Raw genomic sequence first — 16,875 nt, 5'->3', positions numbered from 1 at the left:
TAAACAAACACGATAAATACAATAACCTACTGGCTACCGTTAGATTAGCCAACTAATTATCATAAATTTATTCGCCACCACCAATTCCGTCCTTCGGAAAGAGGCTCAAAGATACTCAATGAGCAACTTTTTCCTCACCTCATTGAGTCAAACCATTTAGTTATCATTGAGAAATGAATATATTTCGGAGCTACACGAAAAAAGGAGAAACGCAAAAATACAAAAGAGAAGAGCAAAAATTTGTGTGTCGAGAGTAGTGAGCATTTTTTTTTCTTCTCCTGATTCGCTCTGAGGAGCATTCCATCCCTGCCTACATGATCGTTCTGGCGTTACGTAATTAATGGATCTTCCCTCATCACAAAACAAACCATGTGCTCCTGGACGGAGAAATCGCGTGCGTTAGTGTGAGAAAGAAACATCATATATGAAATTGAAACCAGAGTGAGGAGGAGGATCTATTGTTTATATCCATGGTGGGTGGTGGCGCCTGAAATTTTGACAGCTTCTTGATGAGAGAAACTATGCGATGCCAGCGCCTCCACGAGATTGCCACTTGTGTTGCATTTTAAAACGTCCGTTAAATTCCTTACACACGATTGAGAACGGACTTGTATGTCTGTTCTCTGTGATAATAATTTACAGATTATACATGTTATAATGGGGATTACCTGATATCATATTATTGTATACGTATCTTACCATAAATAATTTAGATATTCACCAACACAGAAATGAAGTTGTTTCTTTTTCAGTGTAATAGTGACAATCGCATCGGCAACAGATCCAACAACGGCGGATTAAAATATACAAAGTTTGTGCGAAAAAACATAAAATCAAATGGATTATAATGCATGTAAGTATAAACTATATTATACAAAACATAAATAATATATGTTTATTGTTTATTTCCAGAAATATCAACATCATACCGGGAAACTACACTATCGCACGAGTGGGAGTAGTTAAACAGCGATAAAACGCTTGCCAAGGTAAGAATGATGGGCATAAGAACCATAATGAATACATTAATCCCCTAACACAATGTATCCAGAATTTTTGTATGATTACACAACTAATCGCAATAGGCACCCTTTCAATTATAATATCGACGTTGGTTGCTGTTCATACAATTATTTATTAGCAGAATGGTTTGCTGGCTTGACCTCGGGAAAAAATTATAACCCCAGCGCTGATTTTCAGAAAAATGATCAATTCTTAACTATTAGATCGAATACATATTTTATATCCAAGCTCTGAGTGTTATTATATTTTAAATGTTATTGTATAATGCATGTTAACTGAAAAGGCACGTTTCAGATAAAAATAATTATATTGCCACCCCGGAGTGAATTTTCAATCAACATGCTTACAAATAATTTTCATTGAATAAAAATTTAGGTCACTTTATACTGGGATACATAATATCTCGGAAATTGAGATTTTGATCTTCCATCATGATCATTTTATATGAAAATCAGCGCTGGCGTTCTAAGGCTTTGGTCCGATTCGTGAATCAAAATCGAATTAAGCTTAAAACTGACAGTTCAAAAATTTCCAAATAACACTGCTCGCAGAGCAAGATTACTTTTGACAGATATTGAATCATTTTTGATAGATGTTTTGTTGGCCTTGCTGGGTAGCACCAGCCATTTTTATGAGCGGGGGATTTAATAATTTCCGAACTGTCACTTTTAAGTTTAATTCCATTTTAATTCACGAATCGGACCAAATCCTAATTATTTCCTGGGGCATGCTTATCAAGAAATCTGGGCCTGAAAAATGTACATCCAGGACTGATTTTAAGCTGTTATTCATTGTTTTCTTTGATTTCTTATAGGAACATGCAGCACCATCGAAATCTGTGAAGAGTCATTGGTGGAAGAACAGCAGATTCTCTGGACATGGGCAAAGTAGCTCAATCTAAATAAGGCATAAAACGGCACAAAGTTTATAAGCAATCATGATGCTGAATCCCAATAAACTGCATATTTAAGGTGAACTTATGGCCTATGGTCTCATTATATCAAGATGATGACCATAGGCCGGAGATATACTGATAATAACATAATTCGAATATAATATAAGACGGTGATTAAAATATAAATAAAACTTGTTTGATGATCATTTATTATAAACTGAGAAAACACCTTCATAACTATCATATCCAGTATCGTAGTTCGTAGATTAATATTATACATTCTATAATACGGTTATCATATAATTGAATAATTATTACACGCTTTTCAATCTGGATTAACCACTGAATAATTATTAGGTCTGGAATTCGTTTTACGAAAACTCATAATATCAATCTTTTTTGTCAAAATCAATTATACTCCGAATCATTGCAAGAAAAAAATATGATGATAAACTAATGATATCTGGTAAAATCGCTCAATGAAAATATATGAAAAAAATGGCCTTTTTGAATGGTAACGATACTCAACAACCCATTGAGTGTATCATCTAAAATCAAATTATTATAGTCGCTATCATAAATATTATTCGTGGTATAATTATTGTTTGATATTTTTTATGATTCCATGAAAAATTCCATTACGATTCGCTATAATAAAAAAAACGATAAAGATGTATAATATCATTCTATTCGGGCAGTACCATTATCATTAAGGTTCAACGTTGGATTTATGCGGGATTCTTTAAATATTATACAAATAAATATAATCTTGAAGGGATACAGCCCTGCATAAACTGTTATACAGATTTTGACTTTTCTTCCACCGCATTCAGCAAAACTGTCTATAACCCGCTGAACGCTGAATTGATAAAACTTCAAAAAGTGTGAGATTTTCATTACATTCGTACGTGCTGTTCGTGTACTGCTTGTACGTGCTAAATTTGTGGAAAATTCTGTTTATTTCATCATAAGTTCTACACAATTCATCATAGTAAATATTCAATTGTGCACTGGTTCTTTTCAGCTCGAAAATATTGCATTACCACAGCGTACTTATTACGCATTGCTGATCCGAAAATGGCCCAGAGTAAGCTGAATGATTTGGCCGGAAAATTCGGCAAAGGTGGTCCACCCGGTTTGGCTACCGGCCTGAAGCTGCTGGCAGCTGTCGGGGCCACTGTTTACGGTATCAATAACTCCATGTTCACAGGTAGGAATTGCATTTTATGGGAATTGTGTGGGATGGGATGAAAATTAGTTAAAGTTACTTTTGTAGTGAACGACATAACCTTAATTGCGTACGGTTTTGTGTTGAGAAATATTTCACATGGAGATTACACAATATTTTGTGGATTGACACAATTCTATACAAAAGATTGTGATGACTGGGACTAAATCTTTCCTAGAATTGTAGAACTTCTAAATTATTAATATTGTTCACTATTTTACGAACAGGATTGCAAACATGTAGAATACGCATTTGTAATTACATAACATGCCGCTAGTGAAGTTGTATGCAACACTATAGAATGCATCAACTTTATATAGCACTGCCTATATTCCTCCTATGTTCTAATTGTAAAATACGAATTATAACTATTTTGTTTGTTACAATTTTTAATAAAATTGTATTTGTTCTATGTATGCCAAATATAGTTAAATAGTAATTATATTTTTATTGAGTACAATACTTATTTGCATAGTCATACCATAAGAATTAGGAAACATGTACATAATTCGCCTGTGACCTGTGTCAAAGGGAAGTTGCATTGTGAGAATAGGAGAAGATTAATAGAGTAGGTATTCAGACTACGACCTTCTTATCACTTGATAAAAATTAGCTTGATGTCAAAGTTCATACATAATTTATAATGACGTTCCATATTAAAATACTTTTTATCAAGTGATGAAAGCTTGTAGTCTGAATAGGCTATATGTACTACAATTGATGCAACTGCCTATATTGATTCCATAAAATCGATTTAAAATTAGCTACCTTTCATCGATTAACATTCAATAACTTTTTTTTTCTAGTTGATGGTGGACATCGTGCAATCATTTTCAACCGCATCGGCGGTGTTGGCGACGATATCTTCAGCGAAGGCCTACACTTCCGAATTCCGTGGTTCCAGTATCCGATCGTGTACGACATTCGTTCGCGCCCCAGGAAAATCTCGTCCCCGACCGGTTCGAAGGATTTGCAGATGGTGAACATCTCACTCCGTGTGCTGTCTCGGCCGGACGCCCTCCGTCTGCCCACGATGTACCGCCAGCTTGGCTTGGACTACGATGAGAAGGTTCTGCCGTCAATTTGCAATGAAGTGCTCAAGAGTGTGGTGGCCAAGTTCAACGCCTCACAGCTAATCACCCAGCGACAGCAGGTGTCGCTGCTGATCCGTCGTGAGTTGGTGGAACGCGCAAAGGATTTCAACATCATCCTGGATGATGTTTCCCTGACGGAATTGAGCTTCGGAAAGGAATACACGGCCGCCGTCGAAAGCAAACAGGTAGCCCAGCAGGAGGCACAGCGGGCAGCTTTCCTCGTCGAGCGTGCCAAACAGGAACGTCAGCAGAAGATTGTACAGGCTGAGGGAGAAGCCGAGGCTGCGAAAATGTTGGGTCTGGCCGTTAGTCAAAATCCTGGCTATCTTAAACTTAGGAAGATTCGTGCCGCGCAAAATGTTGCTCGAACGGTATGTTGTCATGGTTGGAGTGGCTGTGTAAGAGTCAGTGTGTAAAACGTTCTTTTCTCTTACAGATTGCCAACTCGCAGAACCGTGTCTACCTCTCCGCCAACAGTCTGATGCTGAACATTTCGGATGCCGAGTTCGATGACATGTCCAAGAAAGTTTCAAGTAAGAAATAATATTGTGGGTTATTATATTTAAAGCAGTTAAGGCCAAAGATGTGCCGCGTTTTGCATTTTTAATCCTTTTTTGTTTTACAAAATATACAAAGTGAATACTTTTGTTTGCCCTTATTGAAAAAAGAAAATTAGATAAATTTTGTTTGATGATTTTTAATATTTGTGAACAAAATTTATAATATGAAAGCTTTCTAAGTAAACTGTTGAATCGGCGTTATTTAATTATCATTTTGTCCGAAGTTAGGGTTTGGTTTTAAAGAATCTGTAGCTTTGTTGAAAGACTTGAATAAACAATAGTAAATTAAAATGACATTATGCTTTCATATTCTCTTACTGGTGTGGCAGCTGATGTTAGACATGATCACTCGGGCCTTTTAGGAACCTTATTAGGTAAATTAGGATTATGATTTCACAATGAATTACGAAAATCCACTGCACAAATACCTTTTTCTCACGCGAAGGATTAGCATAGAAAATACCAGAAATGGGTATCACTTGGCTAATTGAATAATCATTATTATTTGAACCACTGCCTGCGAAAAAAAAGCGACGAAATTTGTGCTGTATTTCTTTGTTTCACAATGATATGAATATTTGTTTAGTGAGATGGAAAACAGAGCAGTTTCTCTGCATGTCACATTGAGAGTATATTTTACAGGAGATGCTGCATTTTCCCGAAAGCTACGAATAGTAACAATTAATTGCATATTATTCGGCAACTCGGCCGTACGAAAACCATTTTTTGTTAAATATCTGCAATCAAACTCATCAAATGCTTTAGTCAAGCAAGCCTTTGGCACAGCAGAGTGCGATTGATTCGCATTCTATACCATCCCGCCCAACCAGTTGTTGGGGAGCATGGAGTGCGATCCTCTCGTTTAATAAACAATGTGCACTCGCTTGACTGTGGATATACAACAGTAAAGCACATGTGGAGATTGGACAAATCAAGCATCCGAAAGATATTCAATTTGCAAAAAAGAGAGCTAACCGCGGTGGAGGTTGGTACTCGGATTCTGATGGCTTTTCCGCAAACGTGACCTTTAAGTGGCCTTGTTGTGTAGGGGTTATCACGCCTATCTAGAGAGTAGGAGGTTGAGGGTTCGAGTCCCTCCAAGACACGTGGATTCTTTTTCGCAAATTACATATCAATTTGTCCATTTCGAAACATGTGCTGTGCATAAATGAGTAATGGCGGTACCGACGACGGCCTATTTTTCGATTCGTGGTATTCAAGATACGAAGATGTTTTTAAAGAGGATGGTAAACGCTTGGACGACGCTGCCAAGGTGAGGTTACTCCTTTGAAAGCTGAGTACGATGGTTCATGAACGGTTCGTGGACAGTATTCTTCCGAAACACAGAAGAGAGTTTACTCTAGATGAAACTGTTGGAAAATTGAAGAAACTGTTCGGCCTTCGAAAGTCAATATTCCATGCGAGATTTCAATGTTTGCAGTATTCGAAAACTGAATCAGATGATTTTACCTCGTATGCAGCCAAAGTGAACAAGCATTGCGAAGCATTTCAGTTGTCAAAGTTCTCTACTGCGCATAAATTCATATCAGTCCCATGTAGATAGGAAATCAAGCAAACATGGGACTTTTATGAATTTATGGGCAGTCTAGCGACCAGTTCAAAGCTTTCCAAGCTAGAATCTGAAGAAACAATACCGCTAAGGCCAGATGGGCCAGGCGCTATCACTTTGGAAAATCTGGTTGAAGAATGCCATCGTATAGTCAACTTGAAGCAAGACACTCAAATGGTGGAGAGCAAAGACAGCAAACACATCATCGCAATTTCACAAAAGCACAACTCATCTCAAAAGAAATTCAAGATATGCATTACATTCGTTTTTGCCCATTTTCTAGTCATACCTGTAATAAATGCAAACAGAAAGGTCATAAAGAAGGGTATTGCTCAAATAAAAAAATCAAGCCCAAGTCGTACAGTCATTTCAAACCCAAGGAGAATATGAAGACGAAGGGAGTTTTTTCGGTTCGCAATGTAGCAAGCAAACGCAAATTCGTTCCAGTTAAACTTAATGGTGTTACAGTACAACTCCAACATGATTCCGCATCCGATATAACAGTTATTTCTGAAGAAAACTGGATCAAAATTAGACGACCACCAATTCAGAGAACTGAAGAAGGAGCGACTACAGCTTCCGGAGATAATCTCAAGCTTTTGGCAGAGTTATGTATTGAAATCACTATTGGAAGCATGAGTAAGACTGGACGCATCTTTATTTCAAACAATCCAGACTTAAATGTATTGGGAATAGAAACAATGGATTTATTTGATCTCCATGTCACAGCAATTCAGAGCTGGACGACGACATGAGCTGAACTGAGAGTAAAGTTGTTCGGATCTTCGGATCTTTTGCTACCGCACTACTAGGTATCTTATGTGTGTCCGTTCGTAGCCCCGAGTATGTGGGTACCCCAGTAACATTTTAGTTTTATAGAAGCCATGAAGAGCAAATAATGTTTTTCATGATCGTTATAAAACTAAAAATGTTACTTGGGTTATGGGTTTAGAAATAGACGGCGAGCTAGTTGGATTATTTTTGCTTGTGTGTTTTTTAGACCTTTCTGCAGCAGAAATGATTTCTGTTGCTTGGCTAGATGGTGTTGATGCTTGGCTTGATGGTGCTTGAGGTTCAAATGATAAACGATCAGCACGTGCGCGGTACTGGACTGGAATGCTCATACAAGCTCTCTTGTGTTGTGTTCCGCGAGCGTGGTATTTTCGTTTGTATTGTACAAAATATAACAGCGCGCGTACTCGAGTGTGTGCGCACGAGGTAGTTTCTCTAGGCGCGTGTTTGATAATGATTTCATCAATTTAAAGTGAGCTGCTGAGCTGGGGAGGGAAGCCAAGCGGATCGGACTAGTCATCAACACGTCGAAGACGGAGTTGGCATCGGTGGTGACGAAATCGAGGTGGTAGAAGAATTTGTGTACTTGGGCTCACTGGTGACTGCCGAAAATGATACCAGCAGAGAAATTCGGAGACGCATCGAATAGAGTTCGCCGCCGTACCAAACTGACAATCTACAAAACGCTCATTAGACCGGTAGTTCTCTACGGACACGAGACCTGGACGATGCTCGTGGGGGACCAACGCGCACTGGGAGTTTTCGAAAGGAAAGTGCTGCCTACCATATATGGTGGGGTGCAGATGGCAGACGATACGTGGAGGAGGCGAATGAACCACGAGTTGCATCAGCTGTTGGGGGAACTATCCTTCGTTCAAACCGTGAAAATCGGACGAATGCGTTGGGCCGGGAACGTAGCCAGAATGTCGGACAGTAACCCGGTGTAAATGGTTCTCGACAACGATCCAATGGGCACAAAAAGGCGAGGTGCGGGCAAGGTGGATCGGTCAGGTGGAAGATTACTTGCGGACCCTCCGTAGACTGCGTGGTTGGCGGCGTGTAGCCATGGACCCAGCCGAATGGAGAAGACTCTTATATACCGCACAGGCCACTTTGGCCTTAGTCTGAATAAATGAAATGAATGCTGAGCTGGAGTTCTTTATAAAAGATCCATGGTTCATCACCTCAATGAAGGGAGCGAATCTTTCGAACAGCTTCTGAGCGGAGTGCCCATCTTTGAATTGCTGGCAAGTCAAGCCACGGCAATATAAATCCAGCACGGCAGTATAAATTTAGCTAAGCAAAAGCTGCAGAATAATTTGTAAGTTGTAACGATTGCAGATATTCGTAATTCATGCTAATTTTATGTCGTGAGCGACTTGAAAATTTCCGATTTCAGCCCTGGTAGCAGGTCACTTTTTAGTGACTTGGTCACTTTTTTCGGGCAAGTCACTAAAAAGTCTCTTTTTTCGACCTTAAGTCACTAAAGTCACTTTTTCTCGCAAAAAGTCACTATTTTCAACTATTTTGAAACTATTGACTAAGATTTATGAATGAAGCTTTATGTATCCGTCGGATGATGCTTTGTTCATGGCGGAAATGAAATTACGGATCTTGGGAAAACTCTGATTGCTCTGAAACTTCGCCAGCCATTTTACTCGCTGCTCTTATTGGCATTTCACCAGTAGCTAATTGAAGGTGTTTTACGTCAGAATTCATGAATTGGTATATGGCCATGCAAGCAGGAGACCTGACTATTTGGATGTTTTTAACTATCAGACTTTCTACAGAAAGGGAAGGTGGGGAGACTTGATTCCTTGAGAGACTTGACCCCTTGGGAGACTAGCGTATTTTTCTAATAAATCCTCTAGACAAATGATCGTTATGTGGCGAGTTATTTTTTGGATTGACAATCTTATTTACTGTGTTTTGACCCTCCTGAAGATTTTTTTAGCGGCTGCGAAAAATTTTAACAACTCCTCCCAACAATGACCAAATGCTATCATTTTTTCACAGCACAAAGTCATCAGTATGCTAAATTGTTTTTACTGATAAAAATTCGCACATTTCATTACAATTTCAGGATATTTGGATTTTTAATTGTTGCCCGAGCAAGTTCTTGGAGAAGGAACAATACCCTCCGAATATTTTCAAATTCGACTTTTGACAGCAGCGCGTGATATTTTGGTAGAATAAAAATAATTGATTTTAAATCTAAATAATGATATTTGCATCTATGATTGTACTGCAATCGAATTGAGGGGGGGTACATTAAATATGTAAGGAATCCCCATAGTAGTTTTGCTGCAAGAACATGAGAAAAAGCCGTTTTTTCTCCCACCATCCACTTTGATCAATATTTTAGAATTTTCCAAAATATATTATGATGATAATTTATACATTTTAAATGGCATAAATGTAAAAGATTCAAATATGAAAAATTGTGATTTTTTTAGATTTTGTTAGATTTGTTAGCTTTTGTTAACTTTTGAATAAGTCGAGTCCGATGGTCCTGCATTATAAGCAGGAGGTCGAGCGTTTAATGCCAGGTTCGTAGTTTCGTTTTCAACCAAAACGATCCGTACTGTTGTTTCTTTTGCACCAACAATTCCAAAAAAATCCATGGCACATATGACAAATCTGCATCTTTCTTAAGTAGGTGTTCAGCTAATCCAATGATCGTAATTTCCACTCATTCTCACGAGAAGAGAATATTCCTTCACGCATTTTTGCCGAGAAATCATTTTTCGGGAAAGAAACACAGGTCTTATAAGTGATAACCTAGCTATATAGTGATTTGCTAGCAGGACTACTAATAATTTTGAGTAATCCTGCTTTTGACTGACTTACTGATATTTGGTTTCCGTGGGATAAAAAAAGAGCGGCCAATAAAATTTTACTTAGTAACTAAGTAGATAAAAGTTAGCTTGCACGATTTACGTTTCTCTTCTGAGTTCGTTATGAGATTGTGGTGAGTGAAAGTTGTTCTCCGCCACAAATTACGAAAAAAGATTCTCCTTCGACCCAAAAACGCTTGAATTCGTCTCATCAAACTTGCAACTGAAACTAAAAGTCACTATTTGGTCACTTTTTCTGCAACTGAAAGTCACTATTTGGTCCCTTTTTCGTCAGCTTTGGTCACTAAAGTCACTATTTTGAGCGGCATTTGTCGCTACCAGCCCTGCGATTTTGACTATTCGCGTGAGACGACAGTTATTTCATGTGATAGATATCGACGACTCACACTTCATTTGGAACGTCTCACCTCATTCGAGAACTTAGAATAAGGGCAATATTGATAACTTTTGTGCTTATTCTACATCCCACATGGGGTGAGGTGTTTTTGAATCATTTGTTTGAGATACTGCTATATTTAACAAACTGGTACCAAATCTTTTGATTTCTTCGATACAGATCAATAGTTTTTGGCAAAATTCAGAATCCTGGGGAAATTCCAGTTCTAAAATTGCATTTGTATTGTAAAACTGTTGAGGCAAAACGTTTGTTCGAGAAAAATGCCCTACTCTCTTTTTTGTATGAACAGTATTTTTTGCCTTTATTTACGTAATTCTTCAATTAAATTTAAATTATATGGTATGAGGTATGAACAGTACATCTATGCGGGTTGCACATCGTAGGTAACGTCGCGATAGTTATGTTTATTTCACTACTCTCATGATCGTAGAGGACTCTAAAATATATTTTTTATACCCTATCGTAAGCCTATATGCATGTTGTTGGGTAGTGTGCGAAATAAATTCTTCGTAGTAGGTGTTTTCCAAGCATGATATGTCCCGGATCCGAATATATGAACCTACACTTTTCGGCTCTAGCCTAACATATCTTGACAGTGATGAACTGAACATTTTTTTTTTAAATTTAATCTAGATAAAGACATATTCTAAAAGCAACATGTTTCGAAACGCGTAATTATTCCAAGAAGGATGAAACCATTTTTCCCAAAATTGTTTCAAAACATTGCGTATCTCGGTGTTAAGTAATTGTAAATCGAAAACATTATTCATTGTCCTAACAGCTTATCTTTCTTCGTTTCTATGTTTCCATCCAGATAAGTAAGTAACCATCCCGTAGCGTGTAGGGTCGAATCTGTACTGCCTTTCCGAAGAGACTCCCACTCGTCGTCGTCGCCATTCGTCACCGCGGAATCGAAACAGTTGATGCATTTGGTTTAGTTTCGATCCAGCAGGTCGTTTGCATTTTATGGAAGAAAAACACTGGTTGGTAGAGCAGATTTGCATTAGAGTAAACCATTTTTGGCGAATCACAGAAGCATTTTGTTAGTAGTTAAGTCTATATTCCAAAATAGATGCCCCGGCAGTTATTGTGTAAAGGGATTTTTTATTCGTATTTCAATGGCAGTTTTTGGCTCTTACCTGGATTCACATTTGTTTCGATTATTTGTTTAAAATATGTCAAATAAACAAACTTTTCTTTTTTTTCAACTTTTTATTTCAAATTAATCCAGATAAGGGCCAAAGCCGACCGTTTCGAGTTATTCAAATTCCGAAAGCCTCTTCTAACCGAAGTGCTGAAACCGTCGGCCGATCTGACGATGAAGATGTCCAAGGGTACGACGAAAGTCTGATCAAAGTGATTGCGGAGCAGACGGCCGAAAGGATCAATGGTGGTGCCAGACAGTAAGAGCTCGAATATTGTGCCGGATTAATCATTACTGTTTTTAATTTCAGAACCAGAATTATAAAGAGCATTTTTATTAAATAGGGAGAGTCCGTTCTAATATAGTTTTTTTATATAAAACATTCATGTGTAAATCTTTTTAAAAATTAAAGAAATTCTTGCGTATTAACATCGTTGAAGTATACCTACTTTGGTTTCCGACGTGATTGAACAACCTGTAACGAAACAAATTTGTTGCGAACATTTTTGCCCTTGTTCGTTGTCGACAAGACTACCAGATGAATATAATCCACAACTGTCTGTTGACGAGGACATTTCGTATCTCAATCAACGTTGCGCGACTTTCAATGCGCGTTACATCATCGCAGGCATTCTCCAGGATAGTACCTATAAACCTAAAATGGTTTAACACATTGATACCATCGAACCTCTGGCTCTGTTGTTCAGCTTGTTAATACATATTTGAACATCTTGAAACATGGCAACCCTCTCCCGTCTACAAAGGTGATGTGGTCAGAGTACTTGTAATCAAGTTTTCATAAGGATTGTATCAACTAAACTCAGGTCATCAGCTTCTTCCATGGTAAATCCCCAATATGTAGTACACTCCCCCCACAATTATGGAACACTTTTGCCAAAAAACAAAAATTTTACAATCAACCTATCTATTAACCCATCATAAATTTAACTGCTTTAAATGCTTCGAACTTGACCCATTTGAAAAAAAAATTGATCAGTATTCCATAATTGTATAATTGTATAATTATATATTATCCCACAGTTTGTAACAAATATTTGCATAAAAAACCAACGCTCACACCAAACTGCACCGCCCCCAACACGACGCGCAAGGAGAAGAAAATTCGTGTTCCCCCCATTTCGGTAATGAATCTCACGACCCAGCGAATTCGGAATCTGATGTCTCAGAATAATATTATGCATCTCGAGATAAAATAGAATACTGCGGTTTCCTGCTGGTTGCTTCTCAGGTAATCGCAACGGTCACTAAACACAACAGAGTCAATGAAATTCTCACCCACCGTATGCACTTGCCATGATAAACAATCTCCATGTACTCAGTGACTCCGGTTGCCTCTCACTAATACAATCGAACACTGCTGTCATTTCGCGAAAAGCACGTGGTTTTGTTTTGAGCGGGAAAATTCTGCCTATCTTTTAACACGGCGGATATCTTGACGTTTACCTTCGCAGTCGAGCCTGCGAGTGTAAGACCGCCGCTGCACTCTAGAAAAAGATAAGCGCGACAATATTGCCCAGAAAGAGTATAACATGAAATCGACGAAGACGGGTGTTCAGCTTTACTGTTCGGGAGAAGAGGCTTTTCGCAGTTCTATTTTAGCTATGAAACAATCGAACATCCAATTTCATACCTATACCCCCGCCTCTGAGCAATCGGTGAAAATTGTTCTATCGGGGCTACCAGTGGTTAACATCGCCGAACTGGAATCGGAGCTAGCCACTCTTGTAGTGATCACATTGCCTCCCACGCCCCAGATTACATATTTACAGCAATGTCTTGTTAGACAAAGTTGTAGGCACATTTAAGCGCTATCCAGCTTTCCACGCTCGGTAATGGCGGCTTGTCGGTGTGTAAAAATCAATTGGTCACTGTACTGTTTGACACTAGCTGGAGGAAAGCCTACTGGCGTTCCTGGGTGAGGGGAAGGGAAAAAAGGCCTTTTCGACAGTGAGTTTTCCTCCAGCTAGTGTCAAATAGTACAGTGACCGATTGATTTTTACACACCGACAAGCCGCCATTACCGAGCGTGGAAAGCTGGATAAGTTCGTCATACATCAAGAATCAATAGCTAGCTTCTGAAAAAAGTTCTGGGAAAATTGTACAAACGAATGCAAATGACATTTTACAACACTCACAACAGAGGTGAAAATGTTTTCTCGCAAGGTCATCGGTCTGGAGGAAAGTGCGTTATATTTGCTTCAGTTCATAAACTGTCGGATCTACAAAAGCCAAAAGCAATCTTTAATATCATAGTGAAATGGTGATACTACGAAAAAGGCCTACCGATGCTGTTCAATGTCACCGTTGCCAACGATTCGGCCACGGCATGAGGAATTGCAATCTTGTTCCACTTTGAATGTGGTGAGAAGCATCCGTCCGTCGAATGCAAACTACCCAAAAAAGCAGAGCTAGCAAACTACGACAGAAACGAGACACGAGGATCAATAAAGTGCGCAAACTGTAGTGGGTAGCACACCGCCAACTATCGTGGCTGTCCCAGCCGCAAAAACTATATTGAAAAATTAGCAAAGATGAAAACGGAACGGCGGTACCCCGCACCTCTTCCACCTCCGCCACGACCCTCTCAAGGTGGTCTCTCCAGTTCCACAGCCGCACCATCGTCCGGCTCCTATGCACAAGTCCTACAGCAGGGCGGTAATAACAACCTCTTCTCGGTGTCGGAATTTCTTGCTATAGCGAGGGAGACATTTGATCGCTTGGCAAACTGTCAAACGAAGCAGCAACAACTTCTAGCTTTATTCGAGCTAACAACCAAGTACTTGTACAATGTCTAATCAACCCAACTTGCGATTTGCTAACTGGAATGGACTGGAATGGAGGCGTACTGATTGCTATTCGAAAAGGTATCAAGTTTGCAGAGCTGAGCATCTCGACAAAGATCATCGAAAGCATAGGCGTTTCGATAAACACAACGAACGGTATTGTACACGTTATCGCCGCATACTTCCCGGGGGCGCAACACGATCCATCTGGACTCAATTTCGGCGAGACATCTCCACACTTACCAGGTGGACTGAACCATTCTTCGTCGTGGGCGATCTAAACTCACGACACCGTCAATGGAACTGTTCAAAGGCCAATAAAGCTGGCACAATATTGTCTCAGGAGGCAGCCAGCCATAACTTTTTTATCTATTCTCCTGACACATTCACATTTCATCTTACGGGGCGCGGTCGTCATTCGACCCTACTTCGATCTTACTTTGTCAAACAACCTACTGGACATGACAAAGCCAACCACGCTGAACGAATTGTCATCGGATCACCTCCCGGTCAGGTTTGACGTCAGGCTCACATCCACTGTAGTTCAAATTTATTTATTTATTTTTTTATTTTATTTATTTATTTTTTATTTCGTCAACCAACGTAGACTAGTACATATACATATACATGTTTGTTTTTGTAATGCTATAGTATAATTAAATAATAGTTTTTTTTTTAGAAAAGTGATGTATAATTTTGATTTTGAATTTATATTGCTGAATTTGTAATGTTTGTTCTTTGGAAATACTGTCTAATGTTATGCCGAGACATTGTTAAGTCAATAGTTTCGCAGTGTTGATTGTAAACGGCCATCATTCGGTTGAGAGGCCCAAATTTGGCGTAATTTGTTCGGCAGTGGTTGGTTAAAAATAATGTTCTATGTCGAAGTAGCCGAGAAGGTATGTAAAAGTTAAATTTCGATAAAATTTCAGTTGAATCAACACGTTGAGAAACTATATCGTTAACAAATGAAACCGTTGCACATTCTCGACGCTCTTTCAAAGTTTGTATATTTATAAGCATGCAACGTGCTTCATAAGATGGAAGAGGAAATGACGTCCAACCTAATTTACGAAGAGCGTGTAATAGAAATTATTTTGTACTGACTCTATTCTTTCTTCATGTGTGGTTGTATAAGGCGACCATACAATGCTACAATATTCCAGTATAGATCGTACATATGAAATATATAGTGTTTTGATTGTGTAGGGATCCTGAAAGTTGAAGCAAAAACGCTTGATAAAGCCTAGCATATTATTAGCTTTGTGGATGATTGTGTTATAGTGATCAACAAGAGTTAGTTTCGAATCTAAAATCATCCCTAAATCCCTAACTCTTTCGTGTCTTTCTACAGTATTGTTCCCTAATACAATTTGTGTATTTGGTGTTATTCTTTTTCTGCTGAATGATATTATGTTGCATTTCTTAACATTCAGTTGCAATAGGCTTTTTCTGCACCATGTATAGAACATGTGTATTTCATTCTGGAATATGATTATGTCGTCTTCATTTTTATTTCCATAAATAGCTTTATGTCATCGGCATAAATTAAAATCTTTATATTTTTGAGAATGAAGGTAATGTCATTTACATAGCTTAGCTTAGCTTAGCTTAGCTTTGACTGACTACACATATCTATGGTTGCTACTCCGTGATTGACTAGAATCAGTGAAATTGCACAAAGAATCAACTGAATGATTGACTGGGATTGTTCAAGCATTCTCAGTGTGCAAGTTTCAGTAACTCTAAAATTCAAATGATCAATAACGGCGCCGGCCACGTCCTTGTAGTCAGTTAGGAAGGAGGAAGGAATATTAGTAGGTGGTTTTTGCTATTTGAAGACCGTGTTTACCTCTGCGTCTCCACAAAAACCACAGGAAGGATTATTAGTTAATTGGTAGGCATCGTTGGATCTGGATTCACTCTGATAAGCGATACGACCGTGCCATTCATTATACACAGTGATTTTACCTAGCCATGAATCGGGCGCGAAAAGTAGTACAAACTAACTACCGGCCTACCGGGCGCGCAATACAGAACACAATATTTCGGCCGATCGCGCGATCGTTCTGCTGTCCGAAACAAGAGAAATCACGCACTGAAATGATTTTTATTACCGGCCGCGCAAAGCAGAACACAATATTTCGGCCGATCGCGCGATCGTTCTGCTGTCTGGAAACAAGAGAAATCTCGCACTGAACAGATTTTTATTACCGGCCGCGCAATGCAGAACACAATAATCCGGCTGACCGCGCCATCGTTCTGCTGTCCGAAACAAGAGAAATCTCGCACTGAACTGATTTTTATTACTGGCCGCACAATGCAGAACACAATAATCCGGCCGATCGCGCCATCGTTCTGCTGTCCGGAAACAAGAGAAATCACGCACTGAACTGATTTTTATTACCGGCCGCGCAATGCAGAACACAATAATCCGGCCGATCGCGCCATCGTTCTGCTGTCCGAAACAAGAGAAATCTCGCACTGAACTGATTTTTATTACTGGCCGC

At 39.0% G+C, this 16,875-nt stretch overlaps 1 protein-coding gene and 1 long non-coding RNA gene across 4 annotated transcripts; both read left to right on the top strand.

Moving 5' to 3' along the window:
- The first annotated feature begins 772 nt into the window (after nt 1–772).
- LOC134216902 (uncharacterized) lies at nt 773–2,083 on the top strand. Its single transcript, XR_009980867.1, has 3 exons — nt 773–853; nt 913–989; nt 1,838–2,083. It is a non-coding gene; the product is annotated as an uncharacterized LOC134216902 (long non-coding RNA).
- A 637-nt stretch (nt 2,084–2,720) lies between these two features.
- LOC134212732 (prohibitin-2) lies at nt 2,721–11,941 on the top strand. Of its 3 annotated transcripts, XM_062690834.1 has the most exons (6): nt 2,721–2,846; nt 2,943–3,128; nt 3,953–4,611; nt 4,677–4,773; nt 11,649–11,807; nt 11,872–11,941. In XM_062690834.1, the coding sequence occupies exons 2-6, from the start codon at nt 2,996–2,998 to the stop codon at nt 11,883–11,885; spliced, it is 1,062 nt and encodes a 353-aa protein (XP_062546818.1). In that variant the 5' UTR covers nt 2,721–2,846; nt 2,943–2,995; the 3' UTR covers nt 11,886–11,941. The 3 variants fall into 3 exon arrangements, with proteins under 3 accessions (XP_062546818.1, XP_062546817.1, XP_062546819.1); XM_062690833.1 differs by having other exon boundaries at nt 11,649–11,941; XM_062690835.1 differs by lacking the exons at nt 11,649–11,807; nt 11,872–11,941 and adding an exon at nt 11,232–11,530.
- The last annotated feature ends 4,934 nt before the right edge of the window (nt 11,942–16,875 follow it).

Source organism: Armigeres subalbatus, chromosome 2 (genome assembly GCF_024139115.2).
Source record: "Armigeres subalbatus isolate Guangzhou_Male chromosome 2, GZ_Asu_2, whole genome shotgun sequence".
Lineage (NCBI taxonomy): Eukaryota > Metazoa > Arthropoda > Insecta > Diptera > Culicidae > Armigeres > Armigeres subalbatus.
This window is presented reverse-complemented; position numbering and strand designations above follow the sequence as displayed.

Coding starts and splice junctions, on each gene's coding strand:
- LOC134212732 (XM_062690833.1), top strand. CDS start 2,996: ATGGCCCAGAGTAAGCTGAATGATTTGGCCGGAAAATTCGGCAAAGGT. Junction 3,129..3,952: donor CAATAACTCCATGTTCACAG/GTAGGAATTGCA, acceptor TTTTTTTTCTAG/TTGATGGTGGACATCGTGCA. Junction 4,612..4,676: donor CGCAAAATGTTGCTCGAACG/GTATGTTGTCAT, acceptor TTTCTCTTACAG/ATTGCCAACTCGCAGAACCG.